Here is a 20738-nt window from a genome sequence, read left to right as displayed (position 1 = left end):
GAAGTTGGTTTGCTCACCAAACTGATAGCGCCATTTTGAAGATCGGATCTTACTGTGACATTTACTTCCAAACACAGTCCAGAGATGTTGCCACTGATTTGATATCAAACCCACCAATAGTATTTGTCGATTTATTTATCAAATTGTATGTCCACATTGTAAACCAGATATATTCCCCCTTTCAGCTTGTCTTCATCGCAATCAGCGACCACTTCATACAAGTCAGTTTCTCAAAAGACAGCAGCCACTGTGTACCCCTCTACTGTGGTCACGACTACAGGGACACAATACTCCATTCCTACATCAAGTAGAATACCGCCAAGTTTGAAGCCGCCGACACGATCGTCTGCATCAAGGTAAGTGTTTTTCACTGTTGAATAGCGAAGACTTTTTCCTGAACCTGTGAGGTACCAGACAGCAGCGTAACGTGCACTTAGAAATTTGACATCTAAATAATTTAACAAGTGATGACCTTTTTGTGAGGAAAGCAGATAAAATGAAGTACGCACTAAGTATGAACTAACCAAATGTATACTTGTTTTTGACCAATATCGGTTCTTCTTGGAACGAGAATCATTTCAAGATGCATGTGGTGTGCGATGCATGTGGGCTGGCGATACCACATGTTAAGGTGGTTCTAATTTATGGATGCCGGGTGTGTTCTTTGTCAACGACAAATTGGAGGGCATATAGCCGTTTGTTTATGGGATAAGGTTGCCATTCCACTTAGATGCCTTACTTACCCCTAAAATTGTAATAATTTCAAATCAAATAACCCCTTTTCAACAAGAACATTGTGGTGTTAATATTTGCTTGCTTCGGTGTTTCCTTTTTATTGCGTTTTTCTCTTCAGCCGAGTAATGAATAACTATTCAAAGTGGCTATGAGCCACTAAACTCGGAAAATTTATTATGAAACAAGAATTGAAAACAACAAACTGACAAATAGAGATTTGCTAAAACAAATGATGTTAAACTTTCCACAATTCATTCACTTCACTTAGTTTCATTGTCATCTAGCTGCTCATCGAGAGCAGGCCGAAAGGGCAAGTGATAGAGTTCCCATCGGTTGCAAATTGTTTTCTTTCTTTTTATTTTTCCTTTTTGTTTTTTGAAGGTTAGGCAAAATAATAATATATTAGAAAAAGTAAGTTTTGGTCTATTTAAAACAAAAATATTCGGCTGGTAGAGCTGAGACCTTTTATTCGGCTGCCGGCCTATCTTTTTTTGGAACCGTTAACTTAACCTCGTTAGAGACTTCTTGTGGCGATCAAATTTTCGTTATACATTTATTGAAAAAAAATACTGAACGAAGTACTGTATCCATTAATACGCTTCTCTCGTCGATCATCTCAACTTCTGGTTTTAAAAAACTTAAATTTTGCCGAGGTAGAAAAGTTCAAAATGATCGCAGTACGGGATGATTCCTGTGATTCAGTGTTTCTCGTCGCTCGCCAAGTGTAGCGAAAAAATCAAGCAGATAGCAGTGAACTTTAATGTCATAAAACGAAATGTCTGTCAGTATTTGTCGGTATCCTTAATCAATAACTCTCTGAAGTTGTTTTTTTAGGAGGTCGTGGTATTTTAAGTTTTCGCTTTTGAACAAAAAATATGCAGCCGATTTCTTCAGATCGTGTACATGTTTACCAAGCGCGTGGGAACAACTGCTTCTGTTGGCCAGTTCTGGTGTCGCGACAACAAGTCAAATAATCGCTTCCTTCTTGACCCTTCTTCTCTTGAAAAGTCACGTAAGCAGTGATTCTGCAAATTAACTAAACTTAAAGAAAGGAACAGAAGGAAAGGAACAGAAAAGACTCAGGCAGAAAAAAATTGTAGAGAGATTGCGAGGAAATTGTTTAAGACATGCGGGATTTCGAATGCCCTCGTCAGTTCAAAAGACGATACGTACGCCGAAAAAAAATAATATTCCAGAGCGAGCCGATGGAGGACGAGTTCCAGCCAAAGAAAAGACGAAGAAAACCTCATTCCTAACGTTGCGTCATTAAACCAAATGGCTTTTTAGGGCCGCCACTAAAATAAAAGGTAATGACCAAGAATAAATACAAACGCTTGTCAATTTTCGTTTGTTGATGACCGCTCGGCTTATAGATAAATATTTCATTCAATTTGAACTCTTTTCTACTACCATCTAATTTTTTTCGGAAATACTCGGCGGTAAATCGAACCCCAATTTTGTTGAGTTTTAACAGTTCTCAGTAAGATTTGGTGAAAATATATAGTCTTTGTGTACTTCATATATGCGCATGCGTTCAGCACAAAATCCGTGTGCTTGGGTCTACGCCTGGAAGAATGCATACCACAAGGAGAACATTGGGTTTTCAGAAAAAATATATAGCCTTTGTGTACTTCATATAAAGTAACACAGATAAAGCTCGCATTTTGCACCCCCTACCCGCTTCACAAGATTAATTGATTAATTCAATTTGATATTAATTAATTCAATTAAAATGTTTACAGGAATCGAGGGAAGGAGTGAAGGAGGGAAGGAGTGAAATCGGCCCACTCACCAAAACTCGGAATTTTCCGAGTTAAAAAGGGAGATAAAGCCAGCCCAAGAACATTAATTTCAATAACTTATATGTTGTACTGCTAATCTTATAGCAACATCCAAAATGCCCTACCTAGTTCAAGCAGGGCAAGAAAAGTCTTTGTCCGAGCCAAGTGGCCCATACAGCCGGAGCTTATCCCGGTTTCCGTAGCATTAAGCGACTGAGAGTATTGCTACTCCCCCCTGGATGGGATGCCAGTCCATCCCAGGGATTACCCCCCAGCAGTAAATTCGCCGGTACCCATTCATACACCTGGGTGGAGAGAGGCACTGTGAGAGTAAAGTGTCTTGCCCAAGAACACAACGCAGCGCCCCGGCCAGGACTCGAACCCGGGCCGTTCGACTCGGAGTCGAGCGCGCTAACCATTAGGCCACCGCGCCTCCCACAAGCAGTGCAAGAGCTCAACGTTAACTTTAAGTAACGTGCGTAACAAAACGTGTTTTTCTGTTATTACAGCTCATCTGTCTCCACAAGTGTGTCCACGACAACCTCAACAAGTGTCAGTACAAGTACTTCAACATCAACATCGCTGAGCTCAAGCGTATCAACAAGTGTATCAACATCGGTCAGCACTAGTGTGTCAAGCAGTGTGTCCACATCAACCTCAACAAGTGTCAGTACAAGCAAGTCAACATCAACTTCATTGAGTTCAAGCGCGTCAACAAGTGTATCAACTTCAGTCAGCACTAGCGCATCAAGCAGTGTGTCCACATCCACCTCGACAAGTGTCAGTACTCCAACAACAACCGTTTACTCGACGTATTCAAGTGCCAGCACAAGTGTTTCAACAACCACTTCATTGAGCTCAAGTGTGTCGAAATCAACTACTACAAGTGTGTCAACAAGTGTATCAACTTCAGTCAGCACCAGTGTTTCAAGCAGTCTGTCGACATCAACCTCAACAAGTGTCAGTACTCCAACGACAACGGTTTACTCGACATATTCAAGTGCCAGTACAAGTACCTCGACATCCACATCATTGAGTTCAAGTGTGTCGACATCTACTTCGACAAGTGTGTCAACATCTGTCAGCACCAGTGTGTCAAGCAGTGTGTCCACATCAACGTCAGCAAGTGTCAGTACTCCAACAACAACAGTTTACTCGACATATTCAAGTGCCAGCAAAAGTACTTCAACTTCGACTTCGTTGAGCTCAAGTGTGTCAACATCTACTACGACAAGCGTATCAACATCAGTTAGTACTAGTACTTCAACAAGTGTATCGACATCAGTCAGCACAAGTGCTTCAAGTAGTGTGTCGACATCCACCTCAACAAGTGTCAGTACTCCAACAACAACAGTATACTCGACATATTCAAGCGCCAGCACAAGTGTTTCAACAACTACATCACTGAGTTCAAGTGTGTCGACTTCTACTACCACAAGTGTGTCAACATCAACCAGCACCAGTGCTTCAAGCAGTGTATCCACATCAACTTCTACAAGTGTCAGTACACCAACAACAACGGTTTACTCGACATATTCAAGTGCCAGTACGAGTACCTCGACATCCACGTCATTGAGTTCAAGTGTGTCGACATCTACTTCGACAAGTGTATCAACATCAGTCAGTACCAGTGTATCAAGCAGTGTGTCGACGTCAACCTCTGCAAGTGTAAGTACTCCAACAACGACAGTTTACTCGACATATTCAAGTGCCAGCACAAGTACTTCAACTTCGACTTCGTTAAGCTCAAGTGTGTCAACATCTACTTCGACAAGCGTGTCAACATCAGTTAGTACTAGTACTTCAACAAGTGTATCGTCATCAGTCAGCACAAGTGTTTCGAGCAGTGTGTCCACATCAACCTCAACAAGTGTCAGCACTCCAACAACAACAGTTTATTCGACATATTCAAGTGCCAGCACAAGTGTTTCAACAACGACTTCACTGAGCTCAAGTGTGTCGACGTCTACTACCACAAGTGTGTCAACATCAACCAGCACCAGTGTTTCAAGCAGTGTGTCCACATCAACCTCAACTAGTGTCAGTACCCCAACAACAACGGTTTACTCAACATATTCAAGTGCCAGCACTAGTACCTCGACATCCACGTCGTTGAGTTCAAGTGTTTCGACATCTACTTCGACAAGTGTATCAACATCAGTAAGCACCAGCGTGTCGAGCAGTGTGTCGACGTCAACCTCTGCAAGTGTAAGTACTCCAACAACGACAGTTTACTCAACATATTCAAGTGCCAGCACAAGTACTTCAACATCGACTTCGGTGAGTTCAAGTGTGTCGAAATCTACTTCAACTAGTGTGTCAACATCAGTCAGTACTAGTGTTTCAAGCAGTGTTTCGACATCTATCTCAACAAGTGTGTCAAGTTCAGTAAGCACTAGTGTGTCAAGTAGTGTATCCACATCAACTTCAACAAGTGTCAGTACTCCAACGACAACGGTTTACTCGACATATTCCAGTGCCAGCACAAGTGTTTCAACAACGACTTCACTGAGCTCAAGTGTGTCGACATCTACTTCCACAAGTGTGTCAACATCAGTCAGCACCAGTTTGTCAAGCAGTGTGTCCACATCAACCTCAACAAGTGTCAGTACACCGACAACAACGGTTTACTCAACATATTCAAGTGCTAGCACAAGTACCTCAACATCCACGTCGCTGAGTTCAAGTGTGTCGAAATCTACTTCGACAAGTGTTTCAACGTCAGTCAGTACTAGTGTGTCTAGCAGTGTGTCCACATCAACGTCTGCGAGTGTGAGTACTCCAACAACTACAGTTTACTCAACATATTCAAGTGCCAGCACAAGTGCTTCAACTTCAACTTCGGTGAGTTCAAGTGTGTCGACATCAACCAGCACTAGTGTTTCGAGCAGTGTATCGACATCTACCTCAACAAGTTTGTCAAGCTCAGTCAGCACTAGTGTGTCAAGTAGTGTGTCTACGTCAACATCGACAAGTGTTAGCACTCCAACAACAACAGTATACTCGACATATTCAAGTGCCAGCACAAGTGTTTCAACAACGACTTCATTGAGCTCAAGTGTGTCGACATCTACTACCACAAGTGTGTCTACATCAGTCAGCACCAGTGCTTCAAGCAGTGTGTCTACATCAACCTCAACAAGTGTCAGTACGCCAACAACAACGGTTTACTCGACATATTCAAGTGCCAGCACAAGTACATCAATCTCCACGTCTTTGAGTTCAAGTGTGTCGACATCTACTTCGACGAGCGTGTCAACATCCGTGAGTACTAGTGTGTCAAGCAGTGTGTCGACATCAACCTCAGCAAGTGTCAGTACGCCAACAACAACAGTATACTCGACATATTCTACACAACAACTACCATTCACATTCGATAAGTTCAAGTGTTTCAACAAGTGTGTCAACTTCAGTCAGCACAAGTGTGTCGACCTCAACGTCAACAAGTACGTCAACTTCGACTTCATTGAGTTCAAGTGTGTCGACATCCACCTCCACAAGTGTTTCAACATCTGTGAGCACAAGTGTGTCAACTAGCACAAGGTAGGGTCTTCCTTTTTTTTTTATCTTATTCCAAGTAGAAACTAGTCTAGCAGCCTGTCGATGATCTAGGGTGGGATGAGTTGGTTGTGCTTTGGTGAACTTGGAAAATGATACAAAACTGATTGCGTAGTTGATAGTTTGACATTGCCTTGCGTTGTAAACCAGCGTATGTAAGAGAATGTTCTTATTTTGGGTGTGGGTCGAACCTCATGCTTTTCTGTTAAAGGAGTAAAAGAGAAGATCAAAGGCCGATAATTAGTGTAAAAATATACAACCCCGGTGTTTGAAATGTGTCTGTATGCCTGCTAAAAGAATAGACAATACAAACACATCAGTTTAGCAACAGTGGAACTAAACTGTTGGGCCATGATGACGAAAGGGTGTATTACGTAGCGACAAATTGTACGTCCAAATTTTGTAATGTAGTAAACTTTAAGGATGGTCTTAAAAGTTTAAACCAACTGAACATTGCTCAAGCAACTCCGTCATGTATAATTATGACTGATTTTTTAATAGATTTTTCCTTGACTGATATCCAATCACAGAAACTTTTCTTCCAATTTGATTTTAATTTAAACCATTTAGCACTGCTCGTTACATTCCATTTCCCCTTTCAGCTTGTCTTCATCTCAATCAGCGACAACTTCATATAAATCAGTTTCTCAGAAGACCGCAGCCACCGTGTTCCCCTCTACTGTGGTGACGACTACAGGGACACAATACTCCATACCTACATCAAGTAGAATACCGCCAAGTTTGAAGCCGCCGACCCGATCGTCCGCATCAAGGTTATTAGAGTTTGTTCTTAAGTAGGAAGGGCTGAACAGGAACAAAGAGAGGGTTGATAAAGGGGGGGGGGAAAGGGCAAGGAAGTGTTACTGCCTTATCTCATGACCAAACGTGTAACAAAACTAGACAGTTATTTTAGATCACCATTGAAGTTAACATCTCTTGGCTTATCACTTGAGAGTCCTGCTGATGATTTTAAGAGTAGTCGGGCATTCAATTTTAAAAAGTCCCAGTTATGTTTCTATTACCAACAAATGTTACCACTGGAATATACGAAACAATAATGCGTTTTTGATAATCACTCGGCGGACGCTTTGTTCAAAACTGTGTACTTTTAAATCGAGGGGTATCGAAGTATGAAAGTGATTATCGTGATGAATAGTCCTAAGTTTTATTGGAGTTGGGATAAAAATAATCTTAAACAAGTGCCCCCTCATATTACAGAGAAGAATTAACAGTGCAAAGCCATTCAGCTTTCTCTTTTAGTCAAATAATTGAGAATTACATAGGGTTAAGATTGTTGTAGAGTTTTGAGTAATGAACACGGGCCTATACTTGAAAATTAAGTTTCATTTTACAATTTATACCATGCCATAGAAAATACAGCCAATCAGAATACAGGAAAGCCGTTGTATATTCGACGGTATTCAACCCAACCTTCCCATCGTGCGCTGCGATCTTATTCTCGATGAAATTTAGTGAGCGTATTTTCTATGGCATGGTATAAAATAGTTACACAACACTTTCTCGTGGTATACTATGGAATATTCCACTTGTCACTTGTATTTTCTTCGTATACACACTCGCCTAAAGGCTCGTGTGTATACCGAGAAAATACAAGTGACTCGTGGGATATTCCATAGTATACCACTCGAAAGCGTTGCATAACTAGTATGTATTCGGCATACCACTTCCATAACACTAAATTTGATATCAATTTTTGTCCATCCCAGTTCAAGTGCCAGCAAGAGTGCTTCAACATCAACTTCAGTGAGTTCAAGTGTTTCGACATCTACTTCGACAAGTGTTTCAACATCTGTGAGCACAAGTGTGTCAACTAGCACAAGGTAGGTTCCTGTTTGTTATTTTATTTTATTTTATTTTATTTTATTTCAAGTAGGAACACGTCTAGGAGCCTCTGGTTGATCTAGGATGGTATGAGTTTGGTTGTGCTTTGGTTGACTCGGAGAATGATACATACCGTAATGATGCGATTTAGCGCCCGGGGCGCTTATTTACTTTTTGCACCTCAAGGGAGGGCGCTTATTCGAGACAGGGCGCTTATTCGGGACAGGGCGCTTATTTAATTTCTTGAGAAACAACCAAATGTATCTAACAATAACAGAAACTGTAACAGTTAGAAATTGTTTAAAGTTCAGTTACTTTTAAAATAATTGTTCATTTTAGCAGTAAATATATACATGAACTGTACGGCGAACGGTAAGGAGTTTATCTAGTTGACGTCAATGACTTCAGTATGGACAGTTATCCACAATAGGGGCACTTATTAGAATAGGGGTGCTTATAAGAATGGGGGCGCTTATTAGAATGGGGGCGCTTATTGGAATAGGGGCGCTTATTTACAAAAACACATTCGAAGGGGGGCGTTTATTCGGAAGGGGGCGCTTATTGGAAGGAGGGCGCTAAATCGAATCATTACGGTAACTGATTGCGTAGTCAACACTAACCAGCACTTGGGTGTCGAGCAACGTGAGGTTACATAAAAAAAAAACAAGATTTGTTTTGTTTTGTCAATGGTATATTTAGGTTTCACAACGTTTTGAAGCGTGTTCAGATACAGAGCATTTGACTTCAGAACATACCATGACTGCAAAAATACAAATTTGCAAGAAGTACCCGAAAAATGCAATATGTTGGGGTTTCAATCCTGGATTCTTGTGTTTCCCCGGCGAAAGGTGGAAGAGAAAACTCCCTATAGTGGAGTATATGGGGAGGTAACAGACACACCAGTCAAGAATGCTATCAATAAGGTTAAGGGTTCGGGCTTCGGGGCTTAGCCTTCCCGTATAAAATATTTTTTAGTAGCCTTAAACCCCCCCCCCCCCCCAAACCCCACCCCGAGCTTGTTTCCTTCAGCACGCAGGCTACTGAGTTTACTGGTACAATATAACATTTCCTCCTCTTGAATTATAAATTAATTAAAGTTCAGGTAACAATGTTGCAGCATTTGTAACTGTTGAACTACACATTCGTTGTGTAGCTGCGAAAAATGTTTCTTTAGAAACGTTTCCTCAAATCCTCCCCATTCAACGTCACCCTGACGAGGATTAGTGTGCGAAGAAACGCCAACAAACGTACAAGTTAATTTTTCATACTAAAATACTGGATGCCCTTAGTTGATGGAATAGTTTCTCTTACAAGTTTTTTAACGACTTTTTTACAGCGTATCTACGTCAACAAGCATAAGTACGTCGAAATCAGTCAGCACTAGTGTGTCAAGTAGTGCATCCACATCAACCTCAACAAGCGTATCAACATCAGTAAGCACTAGTGCGTCAAGTAGTGCGTCCACGTCAGTCTCGACAAGTGTCAGTACTCCAACAACAACCGTTTACTCGACATATTCAAGTGCCAGCACAAGTGTATCAACCACGACTTCATTGAGTTCAAGTGTGTCGACATCTACTACAACAAGTGCATCAACATCAACCAGCACTAGTGTGTCAAGCAGTGTGTCGACATCAACCTCAATAAGTGTCAGTACTCCAACCACAACAGTTTACTCAACGTATTCAAGTGCCAGTACAAGTACTTCGAAATCCACCTCGTTGAGTTCAAGTGTGTCGACATCCACTTCAACAAGTGTTTCAACATCTGTGAGCACAAGTGTGTCAACTAGCACAAGGTAGGGTCCTGTTTGTTATTTTATGTCATTTCAAATAGAGGCACTTCTAGCGCCCTCTTGATGATCTAGGGTGGGATGAGTTTGGTTGTGCTTTGGTTGACTCGGAAAATGATACGTAACTGATTGCGTAGTCAACATTAACCAGCACTAGGGTGTCGAGCAACGTGAGGTTAAATAAAAACAAAGCAAGATTTGTGGCTTCAACATTAGCAGCAAATGGGGATGCTGTATAGTGCCGAGTTTCTTTAAACAAAACGTTGAGGTTAAAAAGTGACCTGGCCTGGCCAGTCTCACTCCCACTAAGTTGTCAGTGAACCATCAAAGCGTATATAGTTGACAAACAAAACATGAGCAAGTTATATCGTAGTTTAATCAATCAAAACAAATTCCACTGTTTTTCAATTTTGTATAGTTTTGTCAATGGTATATTTAAGTTCCACAACATTTCGAAGCGTGTTTAGTATGCAGAGCGTTTGTTTCCAGAACATACCATGACTGCAAAAGTACAAATTTGTAAAGAGCGCCCGAAAAATGCAATATGTTAGGAGGGGGTACAATCCTAAATTCTTGTGTTTTCCTGGCGAACAGTGGGATAGAAAACTCCTTATAGTGGACTATATGGGGAAGATCTGCCCAAATTGGATGCCTTATCTAGGCATTGGGTATTAAAGGGGGAGCAAAAGACCTCCTTAGCCCCGTTTGTTTTGTTGTCCCATATTAAACCACGTGATGTAACCCTTGAAAATTATCTCTTTCAAATTCAAACAAATTCACGTGGAAATGAATGAATAATTTCCACATAGACAAAGGGCCAATTCTCTTGAGCACATCACGTGATTTGAAATGGACAATTTCCATACGTGGCTAATTTATTTCACTTGCTGAACCATAGAAAAGGGTGCGGGCTATCAGATTATCTTCAACAACAACAGACCCACCTGTATATGAAAAGGTTACCTTTACTGTCAAAAATGGTATCTATGAGGTTAAGGGTCCGTGTTTCCTTCAGCACGCAGACTGCTGCACAATATCACGTATAATCCTCTTGAATTATAAATTATTTTAAGTTCAGGCAACAATGTTGCAGTATTTGTACCTGTTTTCCTCAACTTTCTTTGCGTAGCTGGGAAAATGTTCATTTAGAAAACTTTCCTCAAAATCCACCACATTCAACGTCACCTTTCGAGGATAAGTGTACGAAAAACCGCCAACAAACATACAAGTGAACTTTTTATACTAAAATACTGGATGCCCCTTAGTTAATGGAATAGTTTTTCTTACAAGTTTTTCTACGACTTCTCAACAGCGTATCTACGTCAACAAGCATAAGTACATCGAAATCAGTCAGCACTAGTGTGTCAAGTAGTGCATCCACATCAACCTCAACCAGCGTATCAACATCAGTCAGCACTAGTGCTTCAAGCAGTGTGTCCACATCAACCTCAACAAGTGTGAGTACTCCAACAACAACAGTTTACTCGACATACTCAAGTGCAAGTACAAGTGTATCAACCACGACTTCATTGAGCTCAAGTGTGTCCACATCTACTACCACTAGTGTGTCAACATCAACCAGCACAAGTGCTTCAAGCAGTGTGTCCACATCAACATCGACAAGTGTCAGTACACCAACAACAACCGTCTACTCAACGTATTCAAGTGCTAGCACAAGTACTTCGACCTCCACTTCGTTGAGTTCAAGTGTTTCGACATCTACTTCAACAAGCGTATCAACATCCGTCAGCACTAGCGTGTCAAGCAGTGTGTCCACATCAACCTCTACAAGTGTCAGCACTCCGACAACGACGGTTTACTCGACATATTCAAGTGCCAGTACAAGTACTTCAACATCCACCTCGTTAAGCTCGAGTGCTTCAACATCTACTTCAACAAGTGTATCGACTTCAGTCAGCACTAGCGCATCAAGCAGTGTGTCCACATCGACCTCAACAAGCGTGTCAACATCAGTCAGCACTAGCGTGTCAAGCAGTGCATCCACATCAACATCAGCAAGTGTCAGTACTCCAACAACAACCGTTTACTCGACATATTCAAGTGCCAGCACAAGTGTATCAACAACGACTTCATTGAGCTCAAGTGTGTCGACATCTACTACAACAAGCGTCTCAACATCAACCAGCACAAGTGTTTCAAGCAGTGTGTCCACATCAACCTCAACAAGTGTCAGTACTCCAACCACAACAGTTTACTCCACATATTCAAGTGCCAGCACCAGTACTTCAACCTCCACTTCGTTGAGCTCAAGTGTTTCGACATCTACTTCAACGAGCGTATCAACATCAGTCAGCACCAGTGTGTCAAGCAGTGTGTCAACCTCAACCTCTGCAAGTGTCAGTACTCCAACAACGACGGTTTACTCGACATATTCAAGTGCCAGCACAAGTACTTCAACATCCACTTCAGTTAGTTCGAGTGTGTCAAAATCTACTTCGACGAGTGTCTCAACATCAGTCAGCACCAGCGTGTCAAGTAGTGCATCCACATCAACCAGCACCAGTGCTTCAAGCAGTGTTTCTACATCAGTCTCAACAAGCGTAACAACATCAGTCAGCACTAGCGTGTCAAGCAGTGCGTCCACATCAACATCAGCGAGTGTAAGTACTCCAACAACAACTGTTTACTCGACATACTCAAGTGCCAGCACAAGTGTATCCACAACGACTTCATTGAGTTCAAGTGTGTCGACATCCATCACAACAAGCGTATCAACATCAACCAGCACTAGTGTTTCAAGCAGTGTATCCACATCTACCTCAACAAGTGTCAGCACTCCAACAACTACCGTGTATTCAACATATTCTAGTGCCAGCACTAGTACTTCAACATCCACGTCGTTGAGTTCAAGTGTGTCAACATCTACCTCAACAAGTGTATCAACATCAATCAGTACCAGTGTGTCAAGCAGTGTGTCTACCTCAACGTCAGCAAGTGTCAGTACACCAACAACCTCAGTGAGCACAAGCGTGTCGACATCTACTTCAACAAGTGTATCAACATCAGTCAGCACTAGCGTCTCAAGCAGTGTGTCGAAATCAACCTCAACAAGTGTATCAACGAGTACTTCAACGTCGACTTCGTTAAGTTCAAGTGTGTCCACTTCAATTTCCAGGTATATCTCCAAGTATATTATTGTTTTAATACAATTGATGTAATAATATCTTTTTGGTTAAGTGGCTGCTATATTTTACGTTTGCAATAATCGTAAATGATGTGTGCTAATTGTTACGACATATATTTCCTTAACATCACCTAATTTGGTAGGAAACCATTTTACAATGTTGACAGTGATGCTAGGAATCTTCTCTTTATCTTCCATTTTGGACGTCTCGCGTGTTTTTATACCTGCTTTTTAGTATTCCTATTTATGTACAATTAATGCTTATAGTGTTTATAACACAGGAGAAATTAGCTACCTTTTCTGAATATCCTCCGTTATGTATTGGAAATAAGGCGTGGCGTTATGGTTGCCACATATTGAACATCATCAGTACCAATTTTCACTTTGAATCGGCAATGCCACCAGTAACGTTGACCAAAGCCCTCAATCAATCCAATTTAAGAAAATATGTTCAGCCTGTGTTGTAAATAGTGTAATATAGTTCTTCAAGCCACAGTTGCTTCTATGATGCCATGTGATATTTCTAATAGTTGAAAGGGTGGGCTTTGGACAGTTTGCGGGCTAACCTGGGTATTAATTTTAATCTGGGATCTTATGTAGAACTGTACATGGCCGAACATGGCCGAACGGATTTTTGGTTTTGGTAATGATAATGGTAATATAACCTTTTGTAATGGTGGCAGAATAATGAATGGGTAATGAGTGGACCCTGATGGTGGCTTGTGGTCAGGATGCTGGAGGTGATGCAATAGCAGTAATGGCGAAAATGGATTGTAATGATGGTAATGAGGGTGGTGGTTATAGTAGCAGTGACGGTGAAGATAAAGATACTTGTAGTGATGATGGTGGGGAAAGAACTAGCCCTGGTATTGAAGACTATTATGAATTGGACATGTATAATCCCTCCACCCAGGTGTTGAGGAAAGGTGACGAACTGCCGAGAAATTCCTAGCTATTGCGTAAAGCATCCTATTCAGGGGGGAGTACCGGACGTTTTGATAATGGGTGGGTCCTTACCATAGACGTTCATACTCTAGGGATATGGGAGAGACTGATGAGACTGGAGTATTTGGTGGGGAAAATGTCATTGGTAAATTTCATGAATACGGTTACAGTTAAATCAAAATGGTCATTGAAGGTACCAACTCATTCGTTTTAATTGCTTAGACCTATCGTCACTCAAGTACCTTCCTCACACGTGACAAGCGTATCTTCATCAAAATCGGGTTTCACTGTGACGTCGACGTCAAAGTCGTCTCCAGTATTCCCGTCACCCTCATCATATCAATCAGTGTCTCAGAAGACTGCAGCCACCGTGTTCCCCTCAACCGTGGTGACGACTACAGGGACACAATACTCCATTCCTACATCAAGTAGGATACCGCCAAGTTTGAAGCCGCCGACAAGATCATCCGCATCAAGGTTATTAGATTTTGCTCTAAAGTAGGGAGGGATGATCAGGAACAAAGAAAGGGTAGATGAAGGAGGAAAGGCAAGGAAGTGTATACTGCCCAATCGTATGACCAAACGTGCAGATGGGAATTCCAAAATACCATAGGAGCTGAGAGGGGCGTAATAGAGAGGGAACATGGGATGTAAAGAGAGAAAGAGAGGTTAAGGAGAGGTGGGGGCGGAGGAGGGGGACTCATTTTGTGTCAGGTGAATCCCGATTTCTCGAATCTCCAAGGGAAACAAAAATTGGGTATTTCACTGTATACGTCAGCTGGGAAAATTTGTAACAACACTTCCGTTCAGAAAAAAGTAGGAAAATAAGGAGAATTGTAATAATGGTCATCCTTTTGATGGAGGGAATCTTACCTTCTTGGGAATGGATGAGTGATTTTGACGGAAAAGGAGAGGTTGGCTTATAGAAGATGAAAAGTCTAGAAAAAGGGGTAGAAGTGAGGATGTAGGAACTTAGACAATTGTCAGGTGGTAATCTTTGCAAGTATGCTTCCAATTAGTGCTACAGTTTTTATTATTTAAAACTTCGAAAGGTCATCTCAATGATTGTTTAAATGACTGATTGAGGGGATGAAGCAATGACTCAAACGGCAAAAGGAAGTGTTTGTTTCTAATGCCGTTGAAGTCTTCCCTTGCTTGGTGTTCTTAAAGCTTGATTAATTTCGTGAGGTGATCTTTTTCCACTGCCTAGTTTAATGCGTTGTTCACCTGGATCGCTCGTTTCTTGTCTACATTGTAACAAAACGGAACCTTGAGTGTTTCTTTTGCAACAAAGTCCTAACCTAAGATAGTTTTTAACGACAATTTAAAAATCAATTGCAAACCATAGTCCTTGCGTTATGTTCCCAAACTTGTGCCCAGTTCTACCAACCTATGCTGTTTAGAAACAAAGCTTTGATTAAGACATCCTTACAGGTTTACACCTGCACAATAAAGCGTAATGAAACTTACTGTAAATGAATTGACTTATTGCCCTTACTATTATTTTAATTGTATATATATATATTTTTCTCTTAGTTCAAGTGTGTCGACATCAACAAGCGTAACCACTTCAGTTAGCACGAGTGTGTCGAGCAGCGTGAGGTAGGGATATGAAATTATATTCTATTAATTCCAAAATAAAACTTAGCTGGAGCATATTTCCTACACACACAAAAAATTACTCTTCTGTTGATACAGTCAACTCTCTCTAAGACGGACACCGTCGGGACCGGCTCCAACTGTCCGTCTAAGAGAGGTGTCCGTCTTATAGGGAGTATAGTTACAGTAAAATGACTGAAAAACGATAGGGACGGGACCAACACCAGGTGTCCGTCTTACAGAGGTGTCCCTTTGTATAGAGGTGTCCGTTAAGAGAGAGTAGGCTGTATTCAAAAGTCATGGCCTTCAATGTATGCAGTAAACCTTGTGTGTTCATTGTTTTTTATCGCCATGGCAATAAAAAACAACAACAGTCCATCAGTGCAAGAAAGCCTGAAGTTCATTCAACAAAATCCGAAATCACTTCCTTGGGAAGTCAATAAATTAACCAAACAGTGTTGTGTAATGACAACTTCCCTGAAAATAAATTTTTGTCATAAAAAAGATGATGTGAATATCATAGGGAAAAACAATGGCAATAGCTGCGTCTGATGTACGCGTTCCGGTCGATTATAATAGGATACCAACATGTACATTTTCTATTTTCGCAGTGTGTCGACATCAAAATCAACAAGTACCAGCACAAGTACTTCAACATCCACTTCGCTGAGTTCAAGTGTATCAACAAGTGCCTCGACATCAGTCAGCACCAGTGTGTCCACATCAACCTCAACAAGTGCCAGCACAAGTACGTCAAAATCCACTTCATTAAGTTCAAGTGTGTCGACATCAGTCAGCACTAGCTTGTCTAGTAGTGTGTCCACTTCGACTTCAGCAAGTGTCAGTACTCCAACAACGACAGTTTACTCGACTTATTCAAGTGCCAGCACAAGTACTTCAACATCGACTTCGGTGAGTTCAAGTGTTTCGACAAGCGTATCCACATCTGTTTCTACATCAACCTCAACAAGTGTCAGTACTCCAACAACAACAGTCTACTCGACCTACTCAAGTGCCAGCACAAGTGTTTCAACGACGACTTCGTTGAGCTCAAGCGTCTCGAAATCTACTACCACAAGTGTATCAACATCAGTCAGCACTAGTGTTTCAAGCAGTGTGTCTACATCAACCTCAACAAGTGTCAGTACTCCAACAACAACGGTTTACTCCACATATTCAAGTGCCAGCACAAGTACTTCAACTTCCACGTCGCTGAGTTCAAGTGTGTCGACATCAGTCAGCACCAGTGTATCAAGCAGTGTGTCAACTTCAACCTCGACAAGTGCCAGCACAAGTACTTCAACATCCACGTCGTTGAGTTCAAGTGTGTCAACAAGTGTGTCGACATCCGTCAGCACTAGTGTGTCAAGTAGTGTGTCCACATCAACCTCAGCAAGTGTCAGTACTCCGACAACAACAGTTTACTCGACATATTCAAGTCACAGCACAAGTACTTCAACATCGACTTCGTTGAGTTCCAGTGTGTCAACATCAACCAGCACTAGTGCTTCAAGCAGTGTCTCAACGTCAGCCTCAACAAGTGTCAGTACTCCAACAACAACAGTATACTCGACATATTCAAGTGCCAGCACAAGTGTCTCGACAACGACTTCATTGAGTTCAAGTGTGTCGACATCTACTACCACTAGTGTATCAACATCAGTCAGCACTAGTGTGTCAAGCAGTGTGTCGACATCAACCTCGACAAGTGTCAGTACTCCAACAACAACGGTTTACTCCACATATTCAAGTGCCAGCACAAGTACAACAACAACATCCACTTCGCTGAGTTCAAGTGTGTCGACAAGTGTATCGACAAGTGTATCGACGTCAGTTAGCACTAGTGCATCAAGCAGTGTGTCCAAATCAACATCAACAAGTGTGAGTACCAGTACTTCAACATCAACTTCGTTGAGTTCAAGTGCGTCGACATCTACTTCTACAAGCGTATCAACATCAGTCAGCACAAGCTTGTCTAGCAGCGTTTCCACATCAACCTCAGCAAGTGTCAGTACTCCGACAACAACAGTTTACTCGACATATTCAAGTGCCAGCACAAGTGTTTCGACATCCACTTCGCTGAGTTCAAGTGTGTCAACATCCGTCAGCACTAGTGTGTCTAGCAGTGTGTCGACATCAACCTCAACAAGTGTCAGCACTCCGACAACAACGGTTTACTCGACATATTCAAGTGCCAGCACAAGTGTTTCAACAACGACTTCGTTGAGCTCTAGTGTGTCGACATCTACCACAACAAGTGTATCAACATCAATCAGCACTAGTGTGTCAAGCAGTGTGTCCACGTCAACTTCGACAAGCGTCAGTACTCCAACAACAACGGTTTACTCGACATATTCAAGTGCCAGCACAAGTACAACAACAACATCCACTTCGTTGAGTTCAAGTGTGTCGACAAGTGTATCAACGTCAGTTAGCACTAGTGCATCAAGCAGTGTTTCCAAGTCAACCTCAACAAGTGTCAGTACCAGTACTTCAACATCAACTTCGTTGAGTTCAAGTGCGTCGACAAGTGTATCAACATCCGTCAGCACAAGCTTGTCAAGCAGCGTTTCCACATCAACCTCGATAAGTACTTCGACATCCACGTCGTTGAGTTCAAGTGTTTCATCATCAGTCAGCACGAGCGTCTCGACCAGTGTATCTACATCAGTATCAACATCCACATCGGTCAGCAAATCACGGTATGTATTATCGTTCTCATACTCATTAACAATTTAAGAAATAAGGTCCAAGGGACTTATAACAGTGACTCCTTAGGTTTCCTTTCGATTGAAAAGGTACTAAATGCTCGGGACAGTATTTCAGCACATTTACAAACACCGGAATTTTGCCAAAGTTTCGCCTCATCGAGTTGTATTTCTAACCCTCTTCCTTGTGATTGGAATGAATAGAAGCAATGCATCTTTTTTTTGATATATATATTCGATAGTATTTACCCAGATTCGGACTGGTTAAAAATCGAAGCAAAAAACGGAAAAATATAAAAAAAAGAACAATATTTAAAATCAATGGTGTTGTGGGGTTACAGTTGAGACTTGATTGCGGTTTTCAGTGATATGCAAAAAAAACAAAAAAGAAGAAGAAACGAACTCAATCCTCACCCAACCGTTTACGCTTTTTGCTGCCGTCTATCGTCTTAGTGGACCTCTCGGGAAACAGAAGTTCACTTCAACCGGGTTAAAAGGTCACGTCAGTCAGCTTGTAATTGGCAGATTTCAATCCATTTTAGTTTGTTTCTATTTTCAAACACTAAATTGGTTCGTTGGCTGTCGTCATTACTATGATTGACGCCAGCGAAAAACGCAATCGTTAGTTGGATTTTGAAATTCAGAGTTTGCAACTCACTGAAAACCGTCAACTAAGATCGCAATAGACCACAATACTGGGAAGGTAGGGGGGGGGGGGGAAAAAAAAAAAAAGAGGGGGGGGGGGGGGGGGGGTTAACGGGGAAATTCAGAAAGATACCAGTGGGGGAAAAGGGTTATCGGATGAAAACCATCGACTTAATTAGAATGTATAACTAGAGTAAAAGAGTAATAGCATAGAGTTGTAAGAAAGAGATGGTGTCTTTTTCAGCTTGACAAGTCTGGTTACCACCACCACCCCGACAACGTTCACGTTATCAACTCATTCATCCTCGTATTCTGCCTCTACGAGTGTGATCAGCACCATAACTCCTACGCTGTCGTCCTCTGTATCGATAACCACGAGCCTTTGTAAGTATTTGCTTATGTCTGTCAAAATTTGTGCTTGGTTTGGAGAAATAATTAAGATCTAGCAAGTAGAAAGGAGCCTAGTCGCTGATGCGGTTTTTTTTTATTAGGAAAATGATTTAATACCTTAACTACCCTATTTGTCCGTGTTTGGTTGAGACACATTAAGTAAACTTACCCTGGTTGATTTGGTTAAGTGTCCCTATACGACCAATTTTCTATACCGGATTTAACGGATTAATTCGAAGAAATGAAACAATGTCCACGAAAAAGACCAGTCAAGTCAACGCGTTATTTCTCGGCATTATCTCAAGCTTAAACAATTGTTACCATGTTAAGCTATTCTCATGATTATTTTTTATTATAACCTTTTTTGATGTGTTTGTTTCCTTACTAAGCTATCGTTAAAAGTACCTTATTCGATTCGAAGATGTTAGTATTTTTTTGCCCATGCCAAAATTTTTTTTTTTTTTTTTTTTTTTTAAATTTTTTTTTTATGGGGAGGGTCAAACGAATTTATAAGATTTTAAAAAAAATAAATTTAAATTTAATTTTTTTCCCATACCAAAAACTTGGAAATATGATAGTCATTTTAAGTCCAAGTACTGCCTTTTCCTTTCTTTGCATTTAAAGCTGTTTTTGTTATGGCGATGGTCGAACTGCAGTGATTTCCGAAGGCTATTTTAATATTTTTTTATAACAGTTCAACACCTTATTTTAACTTTTGTTTTATTCCTTTAGCTTCGTTCTGTCCTTCTTGTGTCTACATAAACAGCAAAAACGAGACTGAGTATCACGCGGTGAGTTATAAACAACACAATTGAATATCTGTCCAATGAGCTAGAAAAAACCCCTTCATGGTCAGCCTCTCGTATATATAAGTATGAGATTACAGTGTTGGATTTGCACTGTCCTAATAGTTACCGCATAGCTACTACTATTTTAAATGGTTGAAAACCACTGTCATACTTTGTCGCGATCAAAGCGAGTTCCCTTTTTATATTGCGGTAGAAACGATTTTTAATTTGCAATCTCTCTTCTTTTTTGTCTGCATCCTTTATTCTCATTAACCATACATTTTTGCTCAAGACCCTCTACCTAAAGTCCATGATCACGGTTTTCCTGTCACTGTTTTGGAAATATTGATATATTTTCCTTGTTTCTCCCAATATTGAACTGTGTCTTAAGTCTAATTAATCATCCTTGTGCGTGTCCGCACCATAAGGCCGTGTCAACTGAATGCTGTTCTAAAGTACTCGTTATGTTTTGTGTTTGTAGCCGAACACTTCCTGGACAGATGGTAGCTGCAAGAGTCTCAAGTGCGAGCTGTCGGTGAACCCATGCGTTCCTTTGAACAAGAGTGCACAGATTTTCACCGAACACATCATTTGCGATAAATGTCCAGCGGTAGGAATTTCCATCAATTTTTTGTTATACTTAGCCTCATCACATCTGCCATCCTTTTATTTTGTAAAGGTCATTCCTCTGAAAAAGGACCTGCAGTGAGAGTTTTGTCAAGCTTTGGCTGTTAGTTGTTTATTTTATAAGAACTTAAATTTTGAAATAAAAAATGGGTTCCCATACTCGTTAAGGAGCAACAGCACCTT

The 20738-nt window shown here is 41.1% G+C and overlaps 1 protein-coding gene across 10 annotated transcripts in view; it reads left to right on the top strand.

Moving 5' to 3' along the window:
- LOC144630188 (uncharacterized) overlaps nt 1-20738 on the top strand; it is a 64577-nt gene that overhangs the window by 41888 nt on the left and 1951 nt on the right. For 6 of the 10 annotated variants that reach the window (XM_078488494.1, XM_078488496.1, XM_078488497.1 and 3 more), the window contains 10 exons: nt 186-356; nt 7802-7915; nt 9253-9714; nt 11021-12856; nt 14021-14275; nt 15335-15400; nt 16009-18099; nt 18995-19134; nt 19873-19931; nt 20410-20538. In XM_078488494.1, the coding sequence (XP_078344620.1) occupies nt 186-356; nt 7802-7915; nt 9253-9714; nt 11021-12856; nt 14021-14275; nt 15335-15400; nt 16009-18099; nt 18995-19134; nt 19873-19931; nt 20410-20538 (5323 nt within the window). Of the gene's footprint in view, nt 1-185; nt 357-3025; nt 6060-6676; nt 6848-7801; nt 7916-9252; nt 9715-11020; nt 12857-14020; nt 14276-15334; nt 15401-16008; nt 18100-18994; nt 19135-19872; nt 19932-20409; nt 20539-20738 lie in introns of those variants that run through there. The other 4 variants (XM_078488495.1, XM_078488503.1, XM_078488498.1 and 1 more) reach the window with 4 other exon arrangements.

This window comes from Oculina patagonica, chromosome 11 (genome assembly GCF_052425735.1).
Source record: "Oculina patagonica isolate OP01 chromosome 11, crgOcupat, whole genome shotgun sequence".
Lineage (NCBI taxonomy): Eukaryota > Metazoa > Cnidaria > Anthozoa > Scleractinia > Oculinidae > Oculina > Oculina patagonica.
Note: the sequence above shows the minus strand (reverse complement) of the source record. Positions and strands in the feature narration are given on the sequence as shown.